The 21,445-nt window shown below is 42.1% G+C and overlaps 3 protein-coding genes across 3 annotated transcripts; 2 read left to right on the top strand and 1 right to left on the bottom strand.

Moving 5' to 3' along the window:
• Positions 1-867: 867 nt before the first annotated feature.
• Positions 868-12,932, top strand: LOC311053588 (kelch-like protein 24; the record flags this gene model as incomplete). The annotated part of the gene is made up of 11 exons (XM_084069196.1): positions 868-881; positions 1,426-1,522; positions 2,122-2,322; positions 3,168-3,302; positions 5,789-5,980; positions 6,469-6,612; positions 7,029-7,188; positions 7,911-8,045; positions 9,968-10,126; positions 10,693-10,902; positions 12,739-12,932. 11 exons carry the CDS (start codon positions 868-870, stop codon positions 12,930-12,932), a joined length of 1,641 nt encoding a protein of 546 aa, XP_083925322.1.
• Positions 12,933-13,856: 924 nt separating this feature from the next.
• LOC311053578 (tRNA (adenine(58)-N(1))-methyltransferase, mitochondrial-like) lies at positions 13,857-14,477 on the bottom strand (the record flags this gene model as incomplete). Its single annotated transcript, XM_084069186.1, has 1 exon — positions 13,857-14,477. The coding sequence occupies one exon, from the start codon at positions 14,475-14,477 to the stop codon at positions 13,857-13,859; it is 621 nt and encodes a 206-aa protein (XP_083925312.1).
• A 2,410-nt stretch (positions 14,478-16,887) lies between these two features.
• Positions 16,888-20,981, top strand: LOC311053566 (uncharacterized protein; the record flags this gene model as incomplete). The annotated part of the gene is made up of 7 exons (XM_084069176.1): positions 16,888-17,078; positions 17,296-17,370; positions 17,555-17,786; positions 17,906-18,034; positions 18,151-18,273; positions 18,386-18,615; positions 20,966-20,981. 7 exons carry the CDS (start codon positions 16,888-16,890, stop codon positions 20,979-20,981), a joined length of 996 nt encoding a protein of 331 aa, XP_083925302.1.
• Positions 20,982-21,445: the final 464 nt, after the last annotated feature.

The following is a 21,445-nucleotide window of genomic DNA, read 5'->3' as shown; positions in this document are numbered from 1 at the left end:
ATAGCGCCCCGTGCCAAACAGGACAATGTGGTATTGCAGGTGAAAGTGCTTTATAAGCCAGAGAGAAGTTAGTTGGAATGAGTATATCTGAGGCTTGATTTAGGCTCAAACCTTTTGAAAAACGTTTGAGGGACATAAACAATGTGATATCAAATATTATTATTCTTTTTTAAATTCATGGTGTAGCTCCTTTAAAGGTGTTGAGAGAGTAACTTAACACATTTAATCTTACCACAATACAACCTAATTTCACTATAATAGAATGACATCGCTGTAATCAACAGCTGATAAAAAAAAGATTAAGAAATATGAATGTTCATTCGAGCAAGGTTCCATTTGAACCCTCTCACAATCATTTCATCATTGCCTAATCACTATTATTTGAGATAATCACACTTATTTTTTGCATAAAATATTTTCAAACATTTTCTAAAATAGTGAAAATAGCAGATCTAATCTGTAGTTGAATATAGGTTGTTTTCCCAAAAAGCAACAGAAAGCAGAGAAAAGGGCATTTCCAAAATCCAATAGGCTCTATGCACAGCAGCCATATTGGACAGAAATTGGGCCCCTTCCTCGCTTCCTTCACAGGTGTTACCAATGACACTAATGAAGGCTCTGTTCCATTTAGTGTAGCACAGTGGTTCTCAAACTTTTTAATTTCAAGGACTCCCATAACTCTGAGTGTACAAAAATGGACCCGGGAGGGTCCATTTGGTGTTCCATTTGTACACTCTCAGAGTTACACCCTCTCAAGGAACCATGACTTTCTCCAAAGTGGCTGCTGTGCATAGAGCCTATAGAATGGCAGTGAATGTGACTATTTTCTTTTGCGATCACGTGATTTTCCGCTTCACTGGGAGTCAAATGGTGACTCATAGGTAAGCGAAGAGCGCATAAGCAATGAAAACACCAGTACACATAAAAAAACGTCCTTGGCGGTGTCGGCTTTGGATAGGCTCTATTCACAGCAGCCATATTATGAAGAAATGCACAGGTGTTACTAATGATACTAATGAAGGCTCTGTTCCATTCTGGTCAAACAGAGTCAGGGTGCTGATGTTGTGCATGTTGGCCCACTGGAAACACTCTGCTACACCAGTGGGTCTACAGTTGGGGTCCAGGGACCCTCATGGGCTTTCAAATGGCCCCTTACAGGTGTGTAACTCTGAGAGTGTACAAATGGTTCCATTTGTACACTCTCAGAGTTATGGGGGTCGTGGAAACCACTGTGCTATACTAAATGTAACAGAGCCTTCATTAGTATCATTGGTAACACCTGTGAAGGAAGTGATAATATGGCTGCTGTGCATAGAGCCTATTGACACAAGACAAAACACGTCATTGGCAGTCAATGAGTAATAATCAAGTAAAATGTCATAATCATAACAATCCTAGTAACAGTAACGTGTGTTCTCTCTGCAGACGCGACCCTCACCTCAGCTCAGCCATGGCTGCTGCCTGCCAGAGGAAATCACCACAGGCTGCCAAGAGACTGAGACTGGACAGTGACACTGACAGTGTATGTGTGTATTACTATACTTGTGAGGACCAAATGTCCCCAGGCACAAATATAATGCAATGTGAGAAATAGACATTGTGAGGACCATTTTCCTGATCCTCACAAGAAAAAATGATGTTTTATGGTTGTAAAAAAAAAAAGTTTGGAACAAGATTCAGGTTGTTGTTGGGATTAGACATTTAGAGGTTAGGTTTAGGGTTTAGAGATGGAGTTATGCTTGACATACACTTAATTGCATACTGGTGTCGTGCACGGGAAAAATAGCTGATCTACAGTATAAGCTCACAACGTTGTGGGTTAGTAGATCTGCTATTTTTCGTCTTTAGGCTTGCAGTTAAAAATGCCAGAAATGCATACATAAAGATGACGTTCATAAAATTGCTGTCAGACGTACTGTATATAGGAAAACTATAAAGTGTTGACTCATTAAACTGTCACTGAGGGACTGATATACAAGGACAAATATGACATATCACAAGGTACACAAGGACAGTGTTCGAGCCACATTACCAGATCCGCAACACTATTCACAGACGGCTAATTGTTTATTTGTCTGATATATATAAATATCCTTCTGGATGTTGTCTGTTGCACTTCAGGAGGACGACACCAGCGTACCTCTATCTTCAGTGGATGACAGAGAGTGGATGTTTGTGGATTCCAGCCATCCAAACAAGGTGTTAGAGGGCCTCAACAGGCTGCGGCTCAACACTACCTTGTGTGATGTGATTCTGTGCAGTGAGGGACAGGAGTTCCCCTGCCATCGTTACGTACTGGCCTCCTTCAGCCCTTACTTTGAGGTAAAATACCACACATTTATTGACCTGCTGTTGTTAAAGGATGACTTCACCCATTTTCAACCTATCTTCATGTACTTGGCCCTCACTAATGCTCATTATAATTTGGTACCTGTAGCGTCAGAAAGTCCTATACTTTTTAGCCATTACATGGATGCCTATGGCCAGGTATTAAGCTCGGACTTGCGCTCTAAAAGAAACTGAAGTCCAAACCGTAGTGAAGTTTTAAATTAAAAGGTATTTATTCTCTGCCAACTGTCACTTAGGCATACAAAATAAGTGTATACAATTAAACTTAACACTTTACTTTTCTGAAGTGTCCACAGCCCTCCTATAAAAATTTAAAACGGTCCTAAAAATGCATCTTCCAGGAGACCAAAAGGGGAGGGAAACTCACTTTTCCCATAGAAAGGAATGTCTTCTTTTTTTTCACCTTTTCCTACTTTGAAATGAATTGAATACATAAGACCACAATGGAAACAAGTCCCCTGTACTTTTTTGTGTTATCCTTTTAGCCCAAATGTCTGACTGTACCTCGTGCTGTTTACATTTCTGTCTAATAATGTATTCATTCAATCAATCAATCAAGCAGTGAGACACAGACCAAGAAAGAAATTGCTCAATTTTATCATGAGCATTAGTGAGGACCAATTATATGAAGATAGGATGAAAAGGGGTGAAATGTCCTGTAAGGGAATGACACTTTTTCAGATCCAAGCCTTGGCTTTCACGTGTACCCAACACCATGCTATATGCAATCAATTAATTGGTTGACACAATGTAAATAAAAGGACCTACAAACCATGAACACTCCAAGCCAACCATTCACCTTATTTCAACCTGCACAGGCAATGTTTACATCAGGCATGAGGGAGTCCACACAGGAAAGGGTGACCATCAGCGGAGTGGAACCTCAGCTGATTGGTTTGTTGGTGAACTATGCCTACACATCAAAGGTGTCCATCTCTACTGAGAATGTGCAGGTAATGTATTATCATGAACATTATTCATTGTCTCCATGATTGTAGGGCTGTCTTGATTACAACATTTAATTTAACGATTAATTGTGATTTAATTGTGTTTTTGGCATTGAACATTGTAACATATGAATACAAATTACATTTCTGTTTGGCCTTTTAGGCTTCTTAATCAAATTGCACAGGGCAGATATGATCAATAACTTAAAGCTGCACTATGTAACCTTCCTCTTCTACCGTGGATTTGAACCTGTTTTCTTGCGCTAGTGCTGAAATTTGTACCATTGAGTTAATAGAGCCTGCCTGCTTGCATCAGGGGATAAATTGAATCTTGACCATCAGGTCAAATTTCGTGTCAAATCCTGTGTCTTGGTGAGACATGACCTTTGACACGATCTAAATGTCTCAATAAAAGAGCAGGGAGACAAAATACAACCACCACAATTGTATAAGTTATATTGTATTAATATACTCTTCATCTACTTCTAAGAAAGACATTACTGACATATTTAATAATTGTATACTTTACAAAAAATATATACAAGAAATAATATCTGAAGATCAGCTATTTCTGCTTTTTGGGGCGGTGTAACCGCCCCCCCCCCCCCCCCCCCCCCTGATTACAACATTTAATTTAACGATTAATTGTGATTTAATTGTGTTTTTGGCATTGAACATTGTAACATATGAATACAAATTACATTTCTGTTTGGCCTTTTAGGCTTCTTAATCAAATTGCACAGGGCAGATATGATCAATAACTTAAAGCTGCACTATGTAACCTTCCTCTTCTACCGTGGATTTGAACCTGTTTTCTTGCGCTAGTGCTGAAATTTGTACCATTGAGTTAACACATTGCCTGCCAGAGTTTTTTCAGATTTTTAGCTGTTGCCTGCCAGGGTTTTGCCATGTTTTTGGTACCTGTTCGCGTAGCCACAGATTTTTTTCCTCCAGTATGATTGATCCCCAGATGGTTTCTAATCACAGATGAGATTCAGGTGTGGTTTCACAAATGTCAACGAGGTCATTTTGACCTCGTTGACATGTTTGGTTGATGTTTCAATATAGCTCAAAAGCAGTAGTTTTAAACCAAAAAACAAAGTGAATTGTTTGTCCGTTTGAATTTTAACATTGAAGTGAATGGAGCAGCAAATCTTCGAACATTTTTAGCTCCTAATCTGTTCATAATTCGACAAGGGTTGAAATTATAAAAAAATGCAAAAAAAAAAAAAAAAAATTTTTTTTGAAAAAAAAAATTTTTTTTTTCCTTTTTTCCAAAGACGTATATATACGTCATTGGCAGGCAACAGCTGATTTCTAAATGACGTATATATACGTCTTAGGCAGGCAATGTGTTAATAGAGCCTGCCTGCTTGCATCAGGGGATAAATTGAATCTTGACCATCAGGTCAAATTTCGTGTCAAATCCTGTGTCTTGGTGAGACATGACCTTTGACACGATCTAAATGTCTCAATAAAAGAGCAGGGAGACAAAATACAACCACCACAATTGTATAAGTTATATTGTATTAATATACTCTTCATCTACTTCTAAGAAAGACATTACTGACATATTTAATAATTGTATACTTTACAAAAAATATATACAAGAAATAATATCTGAAGATCAGCTATTTCTGCTTTTTGGGGCGGTGTAACCGCCCCCCCCCCCCCCCCCCCTATAAGTGAGGTTTGGACACTGACCAATCCTGCACCGTGATTGGCCAATAGTCTACAACGCAGTCTACAACCCTAACCCTTCCACAGTCAATGCAAATCTATACTTTTGCAAAGTCAGCCAATCACATTACAGCTAGTGTCATCACCACTAGCTGTAATGTGATTGGCTGACTTTGCAAATTCAGGACTGATTGGCTAGCGAAACACATGACACATATGCAGCCCTATGAATAGCAGTATGGACTTAAAAAATCACACCCAGTGTGAAGTGGCCGGTGTGTGGTCATCACAACATGACTCACTTTAAAAAAAGGATAAATTACTTTTTTTAAAGTCCATACTGCTATTCATAGGGCTGCACATGTGTCATGTGTTTCGCTAGCCAATCACAGTCCTGAATTTGCAAAGTCAGCCAATCACATTACAGTTAGTGGTGATGACACTAGCTGTAATGTGATTGGCTGATATGAAAAAAAGTATCGATTTGCATTAACAATGGAAGGGTTAGGGGGTACACACATTTTTTGGTCGGTGTCCAAAACTCACTTATAGGGGGCCCCAAAAAAACACTTTTTTTTTTAAGTGAGTCATGTTGTGATGACCACACACCGCCCACTTCACACTGGGTGTGATTTTTTTTATATACATTTGAAAATGTATGAAATGTTTTCATACATTTATGATGATTATGCAAAATAATTGCGACTATCTCAAATAATATTATTGCGATTAGACGATTATTGTGACAGGTCTACTTTGTCCTACATAACATGGGTGCTAAATAAGAAATATTTTTTGTTCATTTGGTGTAGGCCCTGCTAGCAGCGTCCAACTTGTTGGACTTCACGGCTGTTCGACAGGCCTGCTGTGACTACATGCTGCGTCACATTGACATAAATAACTGTGTAGGGGTTTACTGCTTAGCCGAGGCTCACTCCTGCAAAACGATGGAGAAACGCAGCATGGATCACATTCTGCAACACTTCTGTGTCATCTACCAGCAGGTCAGTCAGTTGTTGAGGAGTCATACATTATACAAGTTGTTTGTTCCGTTGTTGGCTTGTTTTCTCCTATAACTTAGTTGTTATTACTATTACTCAAGCTTTCACCATCACAACTGACCCAGATCTAGTTAGAAACATTCAATCAGTCATTGTTCAGTGATTGTATACTGTATGTATTAATAAGATACAGTCACATGAGGGACATGTGCTATACACAGAGTAACAGTTCAAAAGAATAAAAGTCTGCACAACAGCATTGCTCCTAAAAGTGTTTTTTAACTTTAAAACACAGACAAGTGGTACAGTACAGGTGGTACATTGTTTCAGCCACACAAACCTTCAGGAGTAATGCTGTTTTGTGGACTTTTATTCTTTTGAACCATTTCATTAAACAACCATCCATCACCAGTGAGCACTTTGAAAGGAGAAAAGGTTACTTCAGTAAGTACTAATCTACTGTATTCTTTTTTTCCCCACTCTACCTCTAGGAAGAGTTCCTCTCTCTCTCTGTGGAAAGACTGGCTGACATTCTTGCCAGTGACCACCTCAATGTGCCCAAGGAGGACATGGCGTTTGAGGCTGCCATGTTGTGGTTAGCCAAGTGTCCTACCCGCAAGCAGAACTTTGAAAAGGTCAGTCACCTTGCCAGACGATCGGTGGGCTCTCTGCCTAGCGATACGTCTGGGGACATCTAAATGCAGGGTAGTTGCTAGAACGGCGCCTGCTGTTATATGGCCAAAACTGTTCGTTTTCAGGATTCAAATTCCAAATTAGCAAAAGTTCCAAATTAGCATAAGTAACAGATCGACAAGCTCTAAACGTGTCACTTCGTGCCGTTTTTTAGAGCTTGTTTATCTGCTACTTTTGATGCTTTTGTGTGATGCTGTAGCAAGTAGGGTGTTATTATGAAAAAACACAAAAAGTTAGAATATGGATATGACGGTTTTCTGCCCGACAACAACAATATGGTACTATGCATGATTGTTATGTTGTTCATCCAATATCCAGTTGGACTATTAAATAAAGAGTGTTCTATGTGTTCTTTAAGGTGCTACGGCAAATCCGTCTGCCTCTCATCAGTCCCTCCTACCTCGATACTGTGATTGAGTCTCTGGAGGTGGTGAAAGAAAACCAGGGCTGCCAGAGGTTCATCTCTGAGGCCAAGGATCGGCCCTACCGTAACACAGCACGCCCACGCAGAACCACAGGTACCCTGCTGAACACACATCTGTTGCAGCTGATGATGGTACAGAAAATACATGTAGATTTTTCTAGTTTTTGCCCAGACACATTCCCACAATAAGCAAGGGATTATGTTCGGGTAGCTGGTCATAATTGAAAATGAAAGCCCGACAGGGTGATTATGCACCGACGCGATAGGTGGTTATGCAATAATGACCAGCTATCCGTACATTATCCCGCTTATTACACAGCTACTAAATAAATACATTAATACATTGACCCAAAAGTAACAGCAAAACAAAGTATATCCTTGCTTACGGCAATGAAAGTATTCCATAAGTGTTGGGCTGGGTGGACACGTTCGGCTCGGAAAACAAATGAAAGTATTCCATAAGGTAACCTGAAGACTCGCCCCCATTTTCTTTCCCACCGGATTTTCCTATTATACCGCCGGATTTGCCCTGGGGCGAGTGTTTTGGTATTCTTGCTGTTGTTGCGCTACGGTCGCCTAGGTAAACAAGGAAGTGTAGTGGATCAAATAGAATCACTTTTCGGTTATTGCATCGTCTATTTCTCACTTCAAATGTTTTCAAAAACAAAAAAAAAATTCTTGGTGGTTAAAACGTGACAAACTGAAACTCAACATCTATCCAGCATGCCTGTGAGATGGTCTCTAATTTGTGAATAAATGTGGTTTCTCTACTTCTCTACTCTGTGTCACCTGCTCCTTCTCCCCCGCTTGCTGAAGTGATCGTGATGATGGGAGGCCAGAATCATGCGGGGGGCATTCACAAGGTCCATAGCTTTGATCCCCTCACCGATGAGTGGACGACTCTGGGACGTCTGCCTCTGAGAGTAGACTCGCATGCTGTGGTTATGTCAGGTGAGGATCACCATCAGAGTCAAGCACCTGTAATGGATCCTACTCTGTTTTACTTCTGAACTGATCTGTAGCGATGTAGTCACATAAATAGAATGCAATGAGAAAGGGGTAGTGCTTCAAAAAAGCCAGGATACAGGTAAACACCAAACCTACCATCTGTTAAGGTTGGGCGATTGAACAAATATATCGGCAGTCGGTGAGAATCGTCAAATGTTTTTATTAGGCGATTTTTCGGACGATATTTGACATTTTATTTAGCAAAATAAATGTATCCTAATGGTCTGCCTCCTCGAGAATTAAACCCTTCAAATATAGAAGCGCAATATAAAGCATGCACAAAATGTCCATCAATTTGGGCCATTCTAATAATGATTGATGATAAAGGCATGCGCTCTGGTTGCGCTTATATCTGACGAGTCTAGGCTACAAAACTCAGTCCCCTCCCCAGCAGGTAGGGCTGCTACTGAGTGGAGGAGAGCAGAGGAAAGAGGGAATAGCTTTTGCTTTCCTAGTTGTCTGTTTATCTGCTACTGTACGTTTGATGATAGCTGTGTATATATTTCTATATAAAAACGAAATTGAAACTAAAGCTCCAGTTTCTGCAAATCCTCGCTGTGCATTTGCAAGCTTGATGACGCAGTAAGCGTGTCCCCCGGTCTCACAAGACCAAGCACTTGATTCTTAACTTTTGCTGTCAAGTCTGGATTTTAAAACTTTAGTCAGCTTATGTTTATATCACCAGGCAGTCAATCAATGCGATTGGAAATGTGACGCGCACTGCAAGTCCCTTCAGTTACAGGGGAGGGCGGCCCGGACGGGTGATTTATCCCGCAGCACCACGATTTATTATTTGTCAGAATATAAAAAAGTTAACCTGGATGGGTGTGTTTCGCCACATCGTTGCTGCAAACTAAGGTAGGCTTCTCCGCTTCAACTGACACTTCATCTCCTAGCGGCCCAGCTTAGTCCTAAAATAATATCCTTATGGAAGTGATTTACATTTGATTTACAATTCTTTGTTGTCTAAACGAGTTTGGTCAGTGAGAGAGTGAGATTGGTGCATGGCAGCATAAATATAGTCATGCCGTCTCATCTCGTTTTTTTCATTGATCCGACACAGCACGTGTTACAGCCCAATGTATACTCCGTCGTACGACGGGGTCGTGTGCCGAAAATAGCAGATCTACAAGCTCACAATGCCTCATGTCCGCGACGCGTTGTGAGCTTGTAGATCTGCTATTTTTGACACGCGACCCGCTGTACGGCGAAGTATAACTCGAGCTTAAACGACTGGGGAGCTGTTCTCACGTTATTGCTTGTCTAGCACGAATATATCGCCGGCCGGCGATGGCCAATAGAAATATTTTGGCATATCGCCCAACCTTACCATCTGTCTAAACAATAATGCTATTTGGTATTTATTTTAGATGAAAGACGTAACTTGAAATGTTGGCACTATGACTGGTAAAAGGGTTTGAGCTATATGATGGAAAGAAGAAAGGTAGTGTGCATCCAAGAGAGAAGGTGGATGGGGAGTAAGACCAGGAGTATTGGAGTGTGGTTCAAACTGTTCTACCATGGGGTGGACGGGAGAAGAAATGGGGTCTGTATAATCAGAAAAGAGGTGTGAACCAACAGTGTTCAGTTCCAGATAAATATTGTGAAAATAGCCAAACCACAAGCTCGAGGCGTTGTGTTTGCCTCTTTCTTACGTAATATTTGACAATTTGGTATTACTTTTTTTTTTAGAAAGGACATGGGTTCCCAATTTGGGAACCCTTGGGCTAGATAAGTGAACCATCACAGTAGTATAGAAGATGAAGAAGACAGAAGATATATGAAGACATTTCAAGTTCTGTATGCTTTTTTTTTTCATTTAAGACATAACTCGTTGGTTTAATTCTGCTCTGTTTCCACCATAGGCTCCTTTCTGTATTTGGCTGGAGGATTCATCCCAGATCCGTATTGTGATCGGGACACCCCGGGACTGGGTACAGAAAGTAGAGAGATGTGGCGCTATGATGTTGACCATAACTCCTGGTTGAAGATGACTCCCATGAATGAGCTACGCTTCTTCTTAAGTAAGACTGTCAAACTCCTGTATGACATTCAATTTAACCATACTAATCTTGGCGCCCCTATTTTGGGCATACCATTATACCAGTAGTAATCTACCTCTTTACATTAGGGCAAATACTGTATTTGCTCTATACATATTATGTATAGAGGTCTTTGTTCTCTTATGTTATTCGAAATTGCACTAATGTATTCACTAGCTTCTGCTGCCATTTATATCTTGAAAAAGTGCTAAATCCTGTCTGCTTCACCCAAAACCTTTTTAACACATTCCCTGCCAAGGACGTAGATCTATCCCAAAAAACGTCACTTCCGTCCATTCCTATATTAGGATTTGTAGAAAAACACTATATAGCTCGCGTATTTTTTTTTTTTGTGAAAACAAGCCATTTTCAACGGGCGATAACAACAAAATGGCCGATCGTGGTAAACATGTTTTTGTTCCAGTGGATAGACGAGACCCTCCCCACCCCCCAGACACTTTTTGTTTACATCCAATGGCCAGAGTCGTCAGTTCTAAAGCTCGGTTTTATTGGTATCGTTTCCCTGCTCGACCCCTCGTGGTCCATAGGGCTGGTGGTGCTGGATGGATATGTGTTTGCAGTGGGTGGCCAGGGGAGTGAGAAGAGTGAAGACTCACTGGAGCGCTACGACCCCAAGACCGACACCTGGCAGCTCACGGAGTCCATCGGCGTGGCAGCCTACGCTGATTTTGATAATCATGATGAGGTTTATCAACCTGCTACAGTGGTGGCTCTAGATGGACTGCTCTATTTTATTGGTATGGAACAGATTTATGTACAGTACCTGCTACAGTGGTGGCTCTAGTCTAGATGGACTGCTCTGTTTTATTGGTATGGAACAGGTTTATGCACCTACAGGTTCAGCCTGCTGGGTTCATGGGGTTGTGTTGGTTGTTTTGAGGCTGCGAATCTCAACCAGGGTTAGGGTTAGGGGCCGCAAGTGGGCCCAAATAATTGCCAACACACAAAAAAAGTCATGTTTATTTTATCTTTAAAACCTTGGGGGGGACACACGTTTTCTATGTTATACGGGTACAGTACATAGGAATATACTATGTTAGTTCCATTGATCCAAGCCGGAACACAATCGATTAATTGATCATAAAAATGCTCTGAAAATGCATGTGGCCCACCCATCTGGCCACCTAACACGGCAAGTCAAAGGTTTTTGAGATTTTCAAGTGAGTTTTCAAGGTGCTGCTGTCTGCTGTGGGACCATGAGTGCACATGGGGTCTGGGGCTCGCTAATTATAGACGTAAGATGTTAATCACGTGACACTATGTGAGCTTGGTAAATCTGCTATTTTAACTATTTGTTGTACAACAAGGCATGTATTAGTGGTACTTAAATGGTTAAGGAAATGCTTTTTCTCTTTAACAAATGGAACCCTGATCATAATGGGTAACTGCAAAAAGACCAACAATTTTGCGTGTGTGCATGTGTTAGTTTCATGCAGGTGCATACAACTTTTGTATTCATCCTTCTCGCGCGCGTGTGTGCGTGTGTGTGTGTGTGTGTGTGTGTTCTCCTGGGCCCTAGGTGGCATGTCCCCTCGTAAGCAGATAGCTCCGCCCCATGTGGCCAAGTTCAACCCTGAAACATCCGTTTTGACAGAAGTCGCTCCTATGCAGGTTCGGCGTAATGATGTGGCTGCCTGCGTTCTCAATGGAAAGATCTATGTTACAGGTATCTTTTTTTCTTTTTTTGTCTTCCCAATTTAATTATGCAAATTAATTCCTCCCCACACACATTAGTTTGTTGTCAGTCACTACTGTTGTATCCTACTGACTCACCTGCCAATGAGGAGCCCCCACAGGGAGGACGTAGAGCCTCGGTCCTACTCCTCCCACCCCAGCCCGTAGCAGTACATGCAGTGACAAATATCACTGTCTCCGCCCGGCCACGGGCAAATGTGTTCGCATAGGCCCCCGACAAAGCCGGATGCACCATAGTGGATTTGAACCAGCCTCGTGGTGGGCAGCTACTTTACCACTGCGCCACCCGAGCGCCCCATATATCTGTTCTTAAAGGCTGTTAGTCAGTGCTGTATTAATTAAAGGCTCTATTGATAAACTACAAAGAGTAAATTACGTCAAATAATTTTACTGGAACAAAAACGTTACTGTTTGCCTCTGAGATGTAAAGTAGAAGTAGAAACATGCAGTAATCCTGGTCACTATACTGCCTCCCCCTGGCCAGCCGGGGCGCCTGATGGAGGGAATAACGTGTTCCTTCCACGCGCTATGTCCAACCAGGGAAACTCCCCCCTGTCAGGTGACAAGAAGGTCAGTAGGCTCTCATGCATTGAAGGAGGCATGAGCTCGGCCCTGGCCTCCCTAGGTTGGCAGAGGGAAGGTAGTGCCCAGGATTACATAGACAATTGGCGCTGGGTGTAAAAAATAGGGTTACAAAATCGTGGAATAAAGATTTTGAAAGAAAAGAAGTGTAAAAATTACGTGAAGTGTAAAAGTACCTCAACAAGTACAGTACTTGAATAAATCTTAGTTCCATAATAGACTCACTTCAACTTAGTCTGGGAACATAATAGAACACACTAACAGTCCTTATGCTCTTAATTCTTGGTTATCTATAGGTGGCAACGTGGGACCCGCGGGTTATCCTCGGCGATTTATCGCGGAAGGCTCAATGGAATGCTACAACCCCAAGACCAACCAGTGGACCACGTGTGCCCCCATGCCAGTGAAACGCTACATGCATAGCGCGGTTGCAGTGGATGGAAAGATCTACGTACTGGGAGGGCGGATCGACAGGTTCCCGCCCAGGTAACACACGGCTGCTCCACGAATGTGTGGGAAAAGGTGGCTCAAAGATGGTGGATATTTAGGAAGATCCGCCATCCCAGTTTTCGCCACTTGAGGCGAAATGGTAGGCTACACAAATGGTCTCCTAAGTGGGCGCCATCTGACGGCAGATCTTGCGAACGTCCTATGTTTACTGGTGCTAGATCTCGCGAGAGGTGTGGCTGGGACAGAGAAAGGTCGATGACAAAGATGATTGTCTCCTGATTTGTCTCTCTGAAAAATGCCATTTTAGTGTCAGAATAGAGCACCGAAGTCTGACGTCACTGCCACTAGAGGGCGCTGGTTTGTGGCGGTTTTTTTTGTGTTGAAATCCCCATTTGAGAATCTTAGATCACGTCATATAAGAACTGTGTTCCAAACATAAACACACCACCCCGGCATTTTTTTCTAGAGGCAGTGACGTCAGGACTTCAGTGCTCTATGTTTGGAAGATTGTGTTAGCCTGGTAAACCCCACCCTTCCGGAAATCTCCGAGGGAGGGGTTTACCAGGCTAAGATTGTGTGGCTTCTGGTCCAATATATCGGTAACCAGTGTGTTCAAGTTCACTCTCCCATTGAAATGAATAGACTCCAACCTAATTCTCCTAAAGAAGCAACACCTACGTCAAGCAGATACAGGAAATGGCGGGTCTTGGTTTCCTATTTGTCTTGGGGTGGCTTCTTTTCCACACCAGACATTTCTCTCACGGCTAATGGTCTCTCTTCATGTAGGTATCCCCGGAGCATCGAGTGCTACTGTGAAGAGACGAACACGTGGGAAACTGTGGGAGAGATGCCTGCTGATCGCTTCAAACTCATCTGTGTGTCTCTCAAGCTGAGGACGGATCATCCACCCTTGGAGGTTGTCGATATAGATGATTCAAACGAATCATCAAACAAATCATCTGTATCAAACGATGAAGAGGAGAATTCTGAAACACTTCCGTAGTTTGATCAGGAATGCTGTGTGGCTCATTTGTACATGATGGGGTCTAGCAATCCCATCCAACAGTTCTACGACCTGCGTTATGTTTGTCAAGTAGACTGCGCACACAGTCCCAGGGTGAAGATGAGGAAGCACAGTGGGTAAGACCAACTGGGGACTCACCATGTCAAGAGCGATCGAATGAAAACCCCGGCCAGCGAGGAGTGAGGATGCCTTGAGGAGGTCAGCGTTGTAGAACTGGACGTTATCTGGCCACTCGTCCCCTCGCCGCAGCCTCCATGAATCACGCCAATGGTTGTAGTTGAGCACCGCTCTCTTGTGGTGGTCCTCCCTGATCTCCACACTCAGAACGCTGCCCTTGGAGCCCACTGCTCTGGAAAGAAAGAGTGACAAAGCCCCTGACCCAGAACCTGCCTCCAACACACAGTCTCCCTCTGTGATATCCATCATTAGTAGCATGGCATTAGCATCCTTGGCTGAGATGATGGCTGGGGCCCTCTTGATATAGAGCACGTAATCCTCTAGATTCCCCAATGCGGATTTCAACACAAAAAATAAAGCCACGAACCAGCGGAACAGTGCCATCTAGAGGCAGTGACGTCAGGACTTCAGTGCTCTATGTTTGGAAGATTGTGTTAGCCTGGTAAACCCCACCCTTCCGGAAATCTCATATATCCGGAGGGAGGGGTTTACCAGGCTAAGATTGTGTGGCTTCTGGTCCAATATTTAGCTCAGTAACCAGTGTGTTCAAGTTCACTCTCACATTGAAATTAATAGACTCCAACCTAATTCTCCTAAAGAAGCAACACCTACTGTACGTCAAGCAGATACAGGAAATGGCGGGTCTTGGTTTCCTATTTGTCTTGGGGTGGCTTCTTTTCCACACCAGACATTTCTCTCACGGCTAATGGTCTCTCTTCATGTAGGTATCCCCGGAGCATCGAGTGCTACTGTGAAGAGACGAACACGTGGGAAACTGTGGGAGAGATGCCTGCTGATCGCTTCAAACTCATCTGTGTGTCTCTCAAGCTGAGGACGGATCATACACCCTTGGAGGTTGTCGATATAGATGATTCAAACGAATCATCAAACAAATCATCTGTATCAAACGATGAAGAGGAGAATTCTGATGAAGAAGATGACCATTATGAATCTGTCAGATGGCCGTGGTGGTAGGGCAATAGATTTCTAGTGGGTGTGGGGTAGGGTTGGGACCCGGAACCGGTTCTTTTTCGGAACCGGTTCTGAAATTTAAGAACCGGACCCGGTTCCATCGTATTTGCATTAACGGTTCCCGCAATCGGTTCCTGGAATTTCTCATCTGTCTTCATTTGGCTCAGCTGTGTGCATGCAAGCGACTGTGGTGACGTCACGCCACCTACAAATGTGTGTGGGGTGGTTACGCCCCCTGCTCTACACGCTGAAGATTGAAGAATGCTGTGAATGTCCGTCGGACCGTCGAGTGAGAGAGGTGAAGAGCGCTGCGTCAGCAACATGCCGAGGCAGAACAACAAACCCTCCCAAGTGTGGTTACACTTCACGAGAGAAAATAAGCAGCAGGCAAAGTGCAATAAATGCCCTGCAATTCTCTCATGCAAAGGTGGTTGCACGTCCACTCTTAGGAAACATCTCCTACAAAAACACCAGATTAAACTGGGCAAGTGCACCGTGTTTGAGAGCCTACGAAAAGCCGTACCACCAGATCCACAGGCGGGGGATGAAGACGGCGACTCCGATGATTCAAGTTCTCCAGGCTAGTACTAACTACTAACATTAACTAGAAAGCCATAAATAAAATGCTTACCCCATGGCCATGGATGTTACAATTAGGTATGGGCTCTCAGAAAGTAGCCGTTTATTCCGTAGTGTTCAATAAAAAGCATCTTAGTCCGATCGGTGGCCATTTTCTCCGTATTTCCTCCATGCTTTCAACTATGCAACCCTTTTGGTTGGGAGGTGTATTGCACTCTGATACATTATAATTATATATGAGAAAATGGCCACCGATCGGATTAAAATGCTTTTTATTGAACAATACGAAAGATACGGGTACTTCTGAGGGCCCGTATATAATTATAACATCCGTGGCGATGGGATAAGCACTTTATATTTGAAATCTGAACGGTAATGTAGATATACGGGCCATAATGGAGATAGTGCGAACACCAGGTTGAAGTTAATCCATGACGACCGTCGAGTGATGATCACTCGACGGTCGTCATGGATTAACTTCAACCTGGTGCAGTGATCCATGGCTAATAAGTAACTCAACTGCTGTTAAATTGGCTCTAAATTAATCGTTCATCATGAATATTATGTTATATTTATTTATAGAAAGTACAGACAAGACCAGCAACAAAGTCACTCCTTTCACCAAGGCTGCAGCTGGGGGGATGACGACACAAAAGATTGAAGAATGTCATCGTGCAGTTACCAGGTTCATTGTTAAAGACGCCCATGCATTCTCAACTGTGGAACGCCCAGCCTTTAGGTGCATATATATATTATCTGCATGTATATAATTATATGTGGTGGTTAAGTTTAAATAATAGTTGTAATGATAATAATAATTGTGTTGTATTATTATCTTTTCTGTAGTAATCCGGGAATCACTTTTTCTTGTTATATTACTCTCAGGGAAATGCTAAAAGCTCTGAACCCGAAGTATGCACCACCATCCAGAGACAAACTTATTAACACTCTAATAGATGCATGGTACTCAGTGGAGAAAGACAATGTATTGTCAGAGCTTAAACATGTCAGGAAGGCTGCCATCACTTCTGATGGTTGGACCAGCATCACCAGAGACCACTACATCACTGTCACCCTGCACTATGTGATTAAAGACCGTCTCCATCTAAAAGTCCTGAAGACCCAGGCAGTCTACGAAGCTCAAACAGGAGTGGTTGTTGCACAAGAGATTGAGGCCATCCTAAAAGAATTCAGCTTAGACCTGAAATCTATTGTTGGAGTCACTGTGGACAATGCCTCCAATATGGATGTGGCTGCGAAGAGGCTGAAGATCCTGAAACTTGGATGCTTTGCACACACATTAAACCTGGGGGCACAAAAGGCCTGCAGTGTTCCGTCGGTGAGCAAGTGGGCAGCCAAGATAAGCAGTCATCGTTTGGATGAGGAAGACCAGCATGGCCAAGGTGGTCATGAAAGAAAAGCAACCAGTTCTGTGTAAGTAGATTTTTAAAATGTATTATTCACTTAAAGTTGAGAATGAAATTACATTTATATTAGATAAATGATATTATGATATTATATGTATGTGTGTGTGTGTGTGTGTGTGTGTGTGTGTGTGTGTGTGTGTGTGTGTTATTTCAGCCCTAGATGACCATGAACTACTGCTTGATGTGAAAACCCGCTGGAACTCCACATATTTGATGATTGAAAGGTTCTTGGAGCAATACCCAGCCATTCAAGCAACCGTTCTGGATCCAAGAGTTAGGAAGGGAGCAGAGAAGGACAAGTGAGTATAGCATTTAAATAATATTATTGATAAAAATTACTATTTCAGTTAACCTTTTATTTTTTTGCATTTATAATGTATTTAACTCATTGTAAATATTATTACATCTCAAATACCTTACTTCTAAAGTACATTCCCCTAACCATTTTAACATTAAGTACTACATATACTGCATTTTTGGTAGATTGGAGAGAATCACTGATGATGACTTCAGGAAAGCAGACGACTTCATCAGACTTATGAGAATCCTCTACACCAGCACCCTGGCTGCATCGAGTGAGAAGATGGCAACATGTGGGCAGATTCTTCCAATCCTAAAGAAGCTAGAGGCTCACTTCACAGTAGCTGATGGAGACTCTTCCTTTGCCATCGCTATTAAGGAGAAGGCATGGACTGACCTGTCCAAGCGCTATCAGGTATTAAAATGGATCAAATTAAATACAATTTGCCATCTTGTAAATTAATCTGAATACTTTACAAAGTCACTGTGCATCTATTCATCTATTCTCATCATCTCATGTTGTGTGTTTTATAGGATGATGACATATCAGCATTTCTGGAGGAGGCCACCATAATGGACCCAAGATTTAAGAGTAAAGTGGACAACAATGAAGCCTGGGACCGGCTGAAGACCGCAGCAGTGGGTCCAGAGCTAGAGCACCAGGTAAACACATTGGCCATCATGTAACAAGTTGTAAAAACAGCTGTCAGCCTAAACTGTGAACTACTAGGCTGGCTAGTACTAGCTACCTAGTAATGCATGCATCTTTGAATTTTCAGCTGCCAGCCAGACAAGAGGAGTGTGCAGAGAGTAAGAGTGACAGTGAGAGTGAGACCACCCAGGGCCAGAGGACCAGTTTGAGTGTGTCTGATCAGGAGGAGGAAGGTGAAGAAGAGATAGAGGTAAGGATTAAGGAATGACATGCTGAATATTTTCATTTTCTTGGGAACAGTCCCTCTGTCTGTTCATATTAAAATCATCACCAACAGGATGTTTTGTCTACCGATATTTCAGACGGAGAGTAAGCCTCCCAGTCCTAAGAAGAAGAAAATATCTCCCCTAGAAGAGCTTTTTGAAGAGGAAGAGAAAGCCGCTAAAAAGGGAGCTGAGTCCATGATCCTCCCCCAGTCAGCTAATGCGAAAGCAGACATAGAAATAAATCACTACAGGAACCTGGCCCCTGTGCCCATGGGCACAGACCCTACTGAATGGTGGTGGAAGAATAGGCGCACACTCCCCATGCTGTATGATTTGTCTGCCACATATTTGTGTGTACAAGCATCCTCAACCCCATCAGAGAGAGTGTTTTCAGTTGCTGGAGACACTATCAGCCAGGAGAGATGCAGGATTCGTCCAGAAAAAGCAGATATGCTCATTTTCTTGCAAAAGAACTGTTAGAAGTTGGACTCATGCATGCATGCAGACCGCCTACCTGTGCAAACTGTTGTTTACTTGCAAACAATCTGCCTACCTCATAATTGTAATGTGCAATCATTACAATAAAGCTGCATTTGTATGATTGAATTTGTGTTTATTATGTACTTGTATATTATAAGTATAATGGATGTCAGGAAAAAAATAATATTACGAACCGGAACGAGAACCGTTAAGGAACCGGAACCGAGGGAACCGGAACCAAAACCGGAACCGTTAAGGAACCGGAACCGAGGGAACCGGAACCAGAACCGGAACCGTTAAGGAACCGGAACCAAAACCGGAACCGTTAAGGAACCGGAACCGAGGGAACCGGAACCGGAACCGTTAAGGAACCGGAACCGTTAGAGGGAACCGGAACCTTAAGGAACCGTTACCGTTAAGAGGGAACCGGAACCGGAACCGGAACCGCTAAGGAACAGGAACCGTTAAGAGGGAGCCGGAACCGGAACCGTTAAAATCTTAACGAGTCCCAACCCTAGTGTGGGGGTGTCAAACCTCCCTGTGTGTAACCATCATCTTCAGTAGGTATCTCCATAGAGGGAATCGTTGCTGCCGGGTGGAAACCTTTATTACCATTTAACCAAAAAATTAAATGGTGAAAATAGTCGATCCACAGGCTCACAGTTGTGAGCTTTTAGATCTGCTATTTTCACTACTTTTGTGCGACACTCTTGTATGGTTCAGGGCATTTATTTACGAAAAAACATTTTGAAACATGGAGATGGAAGGTTTCTGCCCGACGGCAAATAGATTGTTGGATGTACACTAAAGTATGACAGTTGCCTCTTAGGTTAACCGCTCACTGTTAACGGTTTCACTGTCAATAGATTGTATATTGCATTTACTGTTGATTGACATGTACATTGTACATAATGTATGACGCTTACTGTGTAGGCTGGCTGACACTGTACATATATTGGCCTCACATCCACTCACTGACAGTCTGTTCATATATAGTATATCTCTGCTGTCCAGCCAGAAACTGCTAACTCCAAAACGCGCATTGTTCAGGAAACGAAAAAACAAAATATACGTTTTTCAGGAAATGAAGAAAACCTTATATTTTTAAAACAAAGCAATACTGCCTCATCAAAGTTGGTATAGTGACTTTATATATTGTCAGATACTTGCATGTGTCATTATATTATCAACACTTTAACCAAATCGCGGGTAAATCAACACTTTACCCAGCGCAAGTGGAGTTAGGAGTTTCAGATGAGCAGAAATCAAGCTGAAGTGGAGTTAGGTGTCCAAAACAACAATAGCTCCACTCGCTGCTGAGGGAGAGGTTTCAAAAGGGTACAAATCCTCAAAAGCTAAAAATGGATCTCCAAGCTCACAATGCATCACAACAACGTGTGAATTAATGCCCTGATGCTTCATGACACTTATTATAATAGTCCTACAATAATAAACAGGACTTTAAATATTACAATAACTTCTGCAATGAGGGAGTAGAACTAGCGCGACAGAAATGCTATGAACGCCTTTCTTCTTGCTCTCCTCATTAAACACTTCATAGATTTTAGAAATATAATTACTTGTTTTCATAACATTAGCGTCAGTGCTAAGTACACTGCATAGTTTTAAAAGACTACGGGGAGTTTGTTAACGTGTTCCTCTTCCTCGTTCGCTGCGAACGCGCTCTAGTCTACCCATGCTGTTAAAAAGCAGCACTGAAGAGGAGAGGGGGGAGTTGTTTGTTTTTGACGGACAGTTTGAGGATCCAATGGAGTTGGGAGTTTTCGTCAGAGGCGCTTTTTAATACTTTTCGTTGTTTTTTTTCTTTTTTCTTTTACACAGACGTAAAGGGGGTTCAATAGCGTTGATTTATGAAAAAAAAACAACAACCTGAAAATGGAGTTAGCTGGTCCCGGCTGGACACCGACGATATATACTAAGACAGAGAAGTCATTAGGATAACTTCAAGCACACTCAAAAGTTCAACAAGCCATGGATATAATTATTAAAAAGCCTTTAATTAGCTATTTTGCCTCATAAGAGTTGCTAGTCTGAGTTGCTAGTTTGTTCTTTTCTTTTTGGTCTGATAATGAGGGTGGTGGTGGTGGTAAGTTACCTATATTGTGTAAACATCAATGCCATGCAATTTTATTTCTTTATTTTATTTTAGTTTGTCTTTCTATTTGTGTCTGCCAGTTTGTACAACAACTAGTTCCTATTTGATTTATTTTTGTTCCTATTTTTATTTTATTTTGGACAAGATGATCTGTATATATTGATGATGCAGAAAGACAAACATCTTTGTTCCATGTTTGTCTCTAGGAATTAATGTAACACATTGAAAAGTTACAAACGCTATATAAGGACAGATTATTCAACCTAGGTTCAGTCCTTATACAGTACACACATAATGGTTCGGAGGCCCAATTACATTTGCATATCACAGCAAAATAGTTTTGTTGAGTTTTTTTTTAGAACTTTTTTTGAGAACCACACATTTAGTTTTTTTGAGAACCACACATCTAGTTTGACTGTAAGAAGTGATATGCTCTAATCAAGAGCACACCGTGTTTTTGTTTCACATACAGTACACTGTAGATATGTTCATATTCTGGTGATAGATTGTGCCTTATACTTATAGTATGCCTATATATTTAGCCATCGTTCACACTATGC

This window comes from Gymnoscopelus microlampas, assembly GCF_963454915.1.
Source record: "Gymnoscopelus microlampas genome assembly, chromosome: 2".
NCBI lineage: Eukaryota > Metazoa > Chordata > Actinopteri > Myctophiformes > Myctophidae > Gymnoscopelus > Gymnoscopelus microlampas.
The sequence above is the reverse complement of the archived record's forward strand: the minus strand, read 5'-3'. Positions and strand labels throughout refer to the sequence as shown.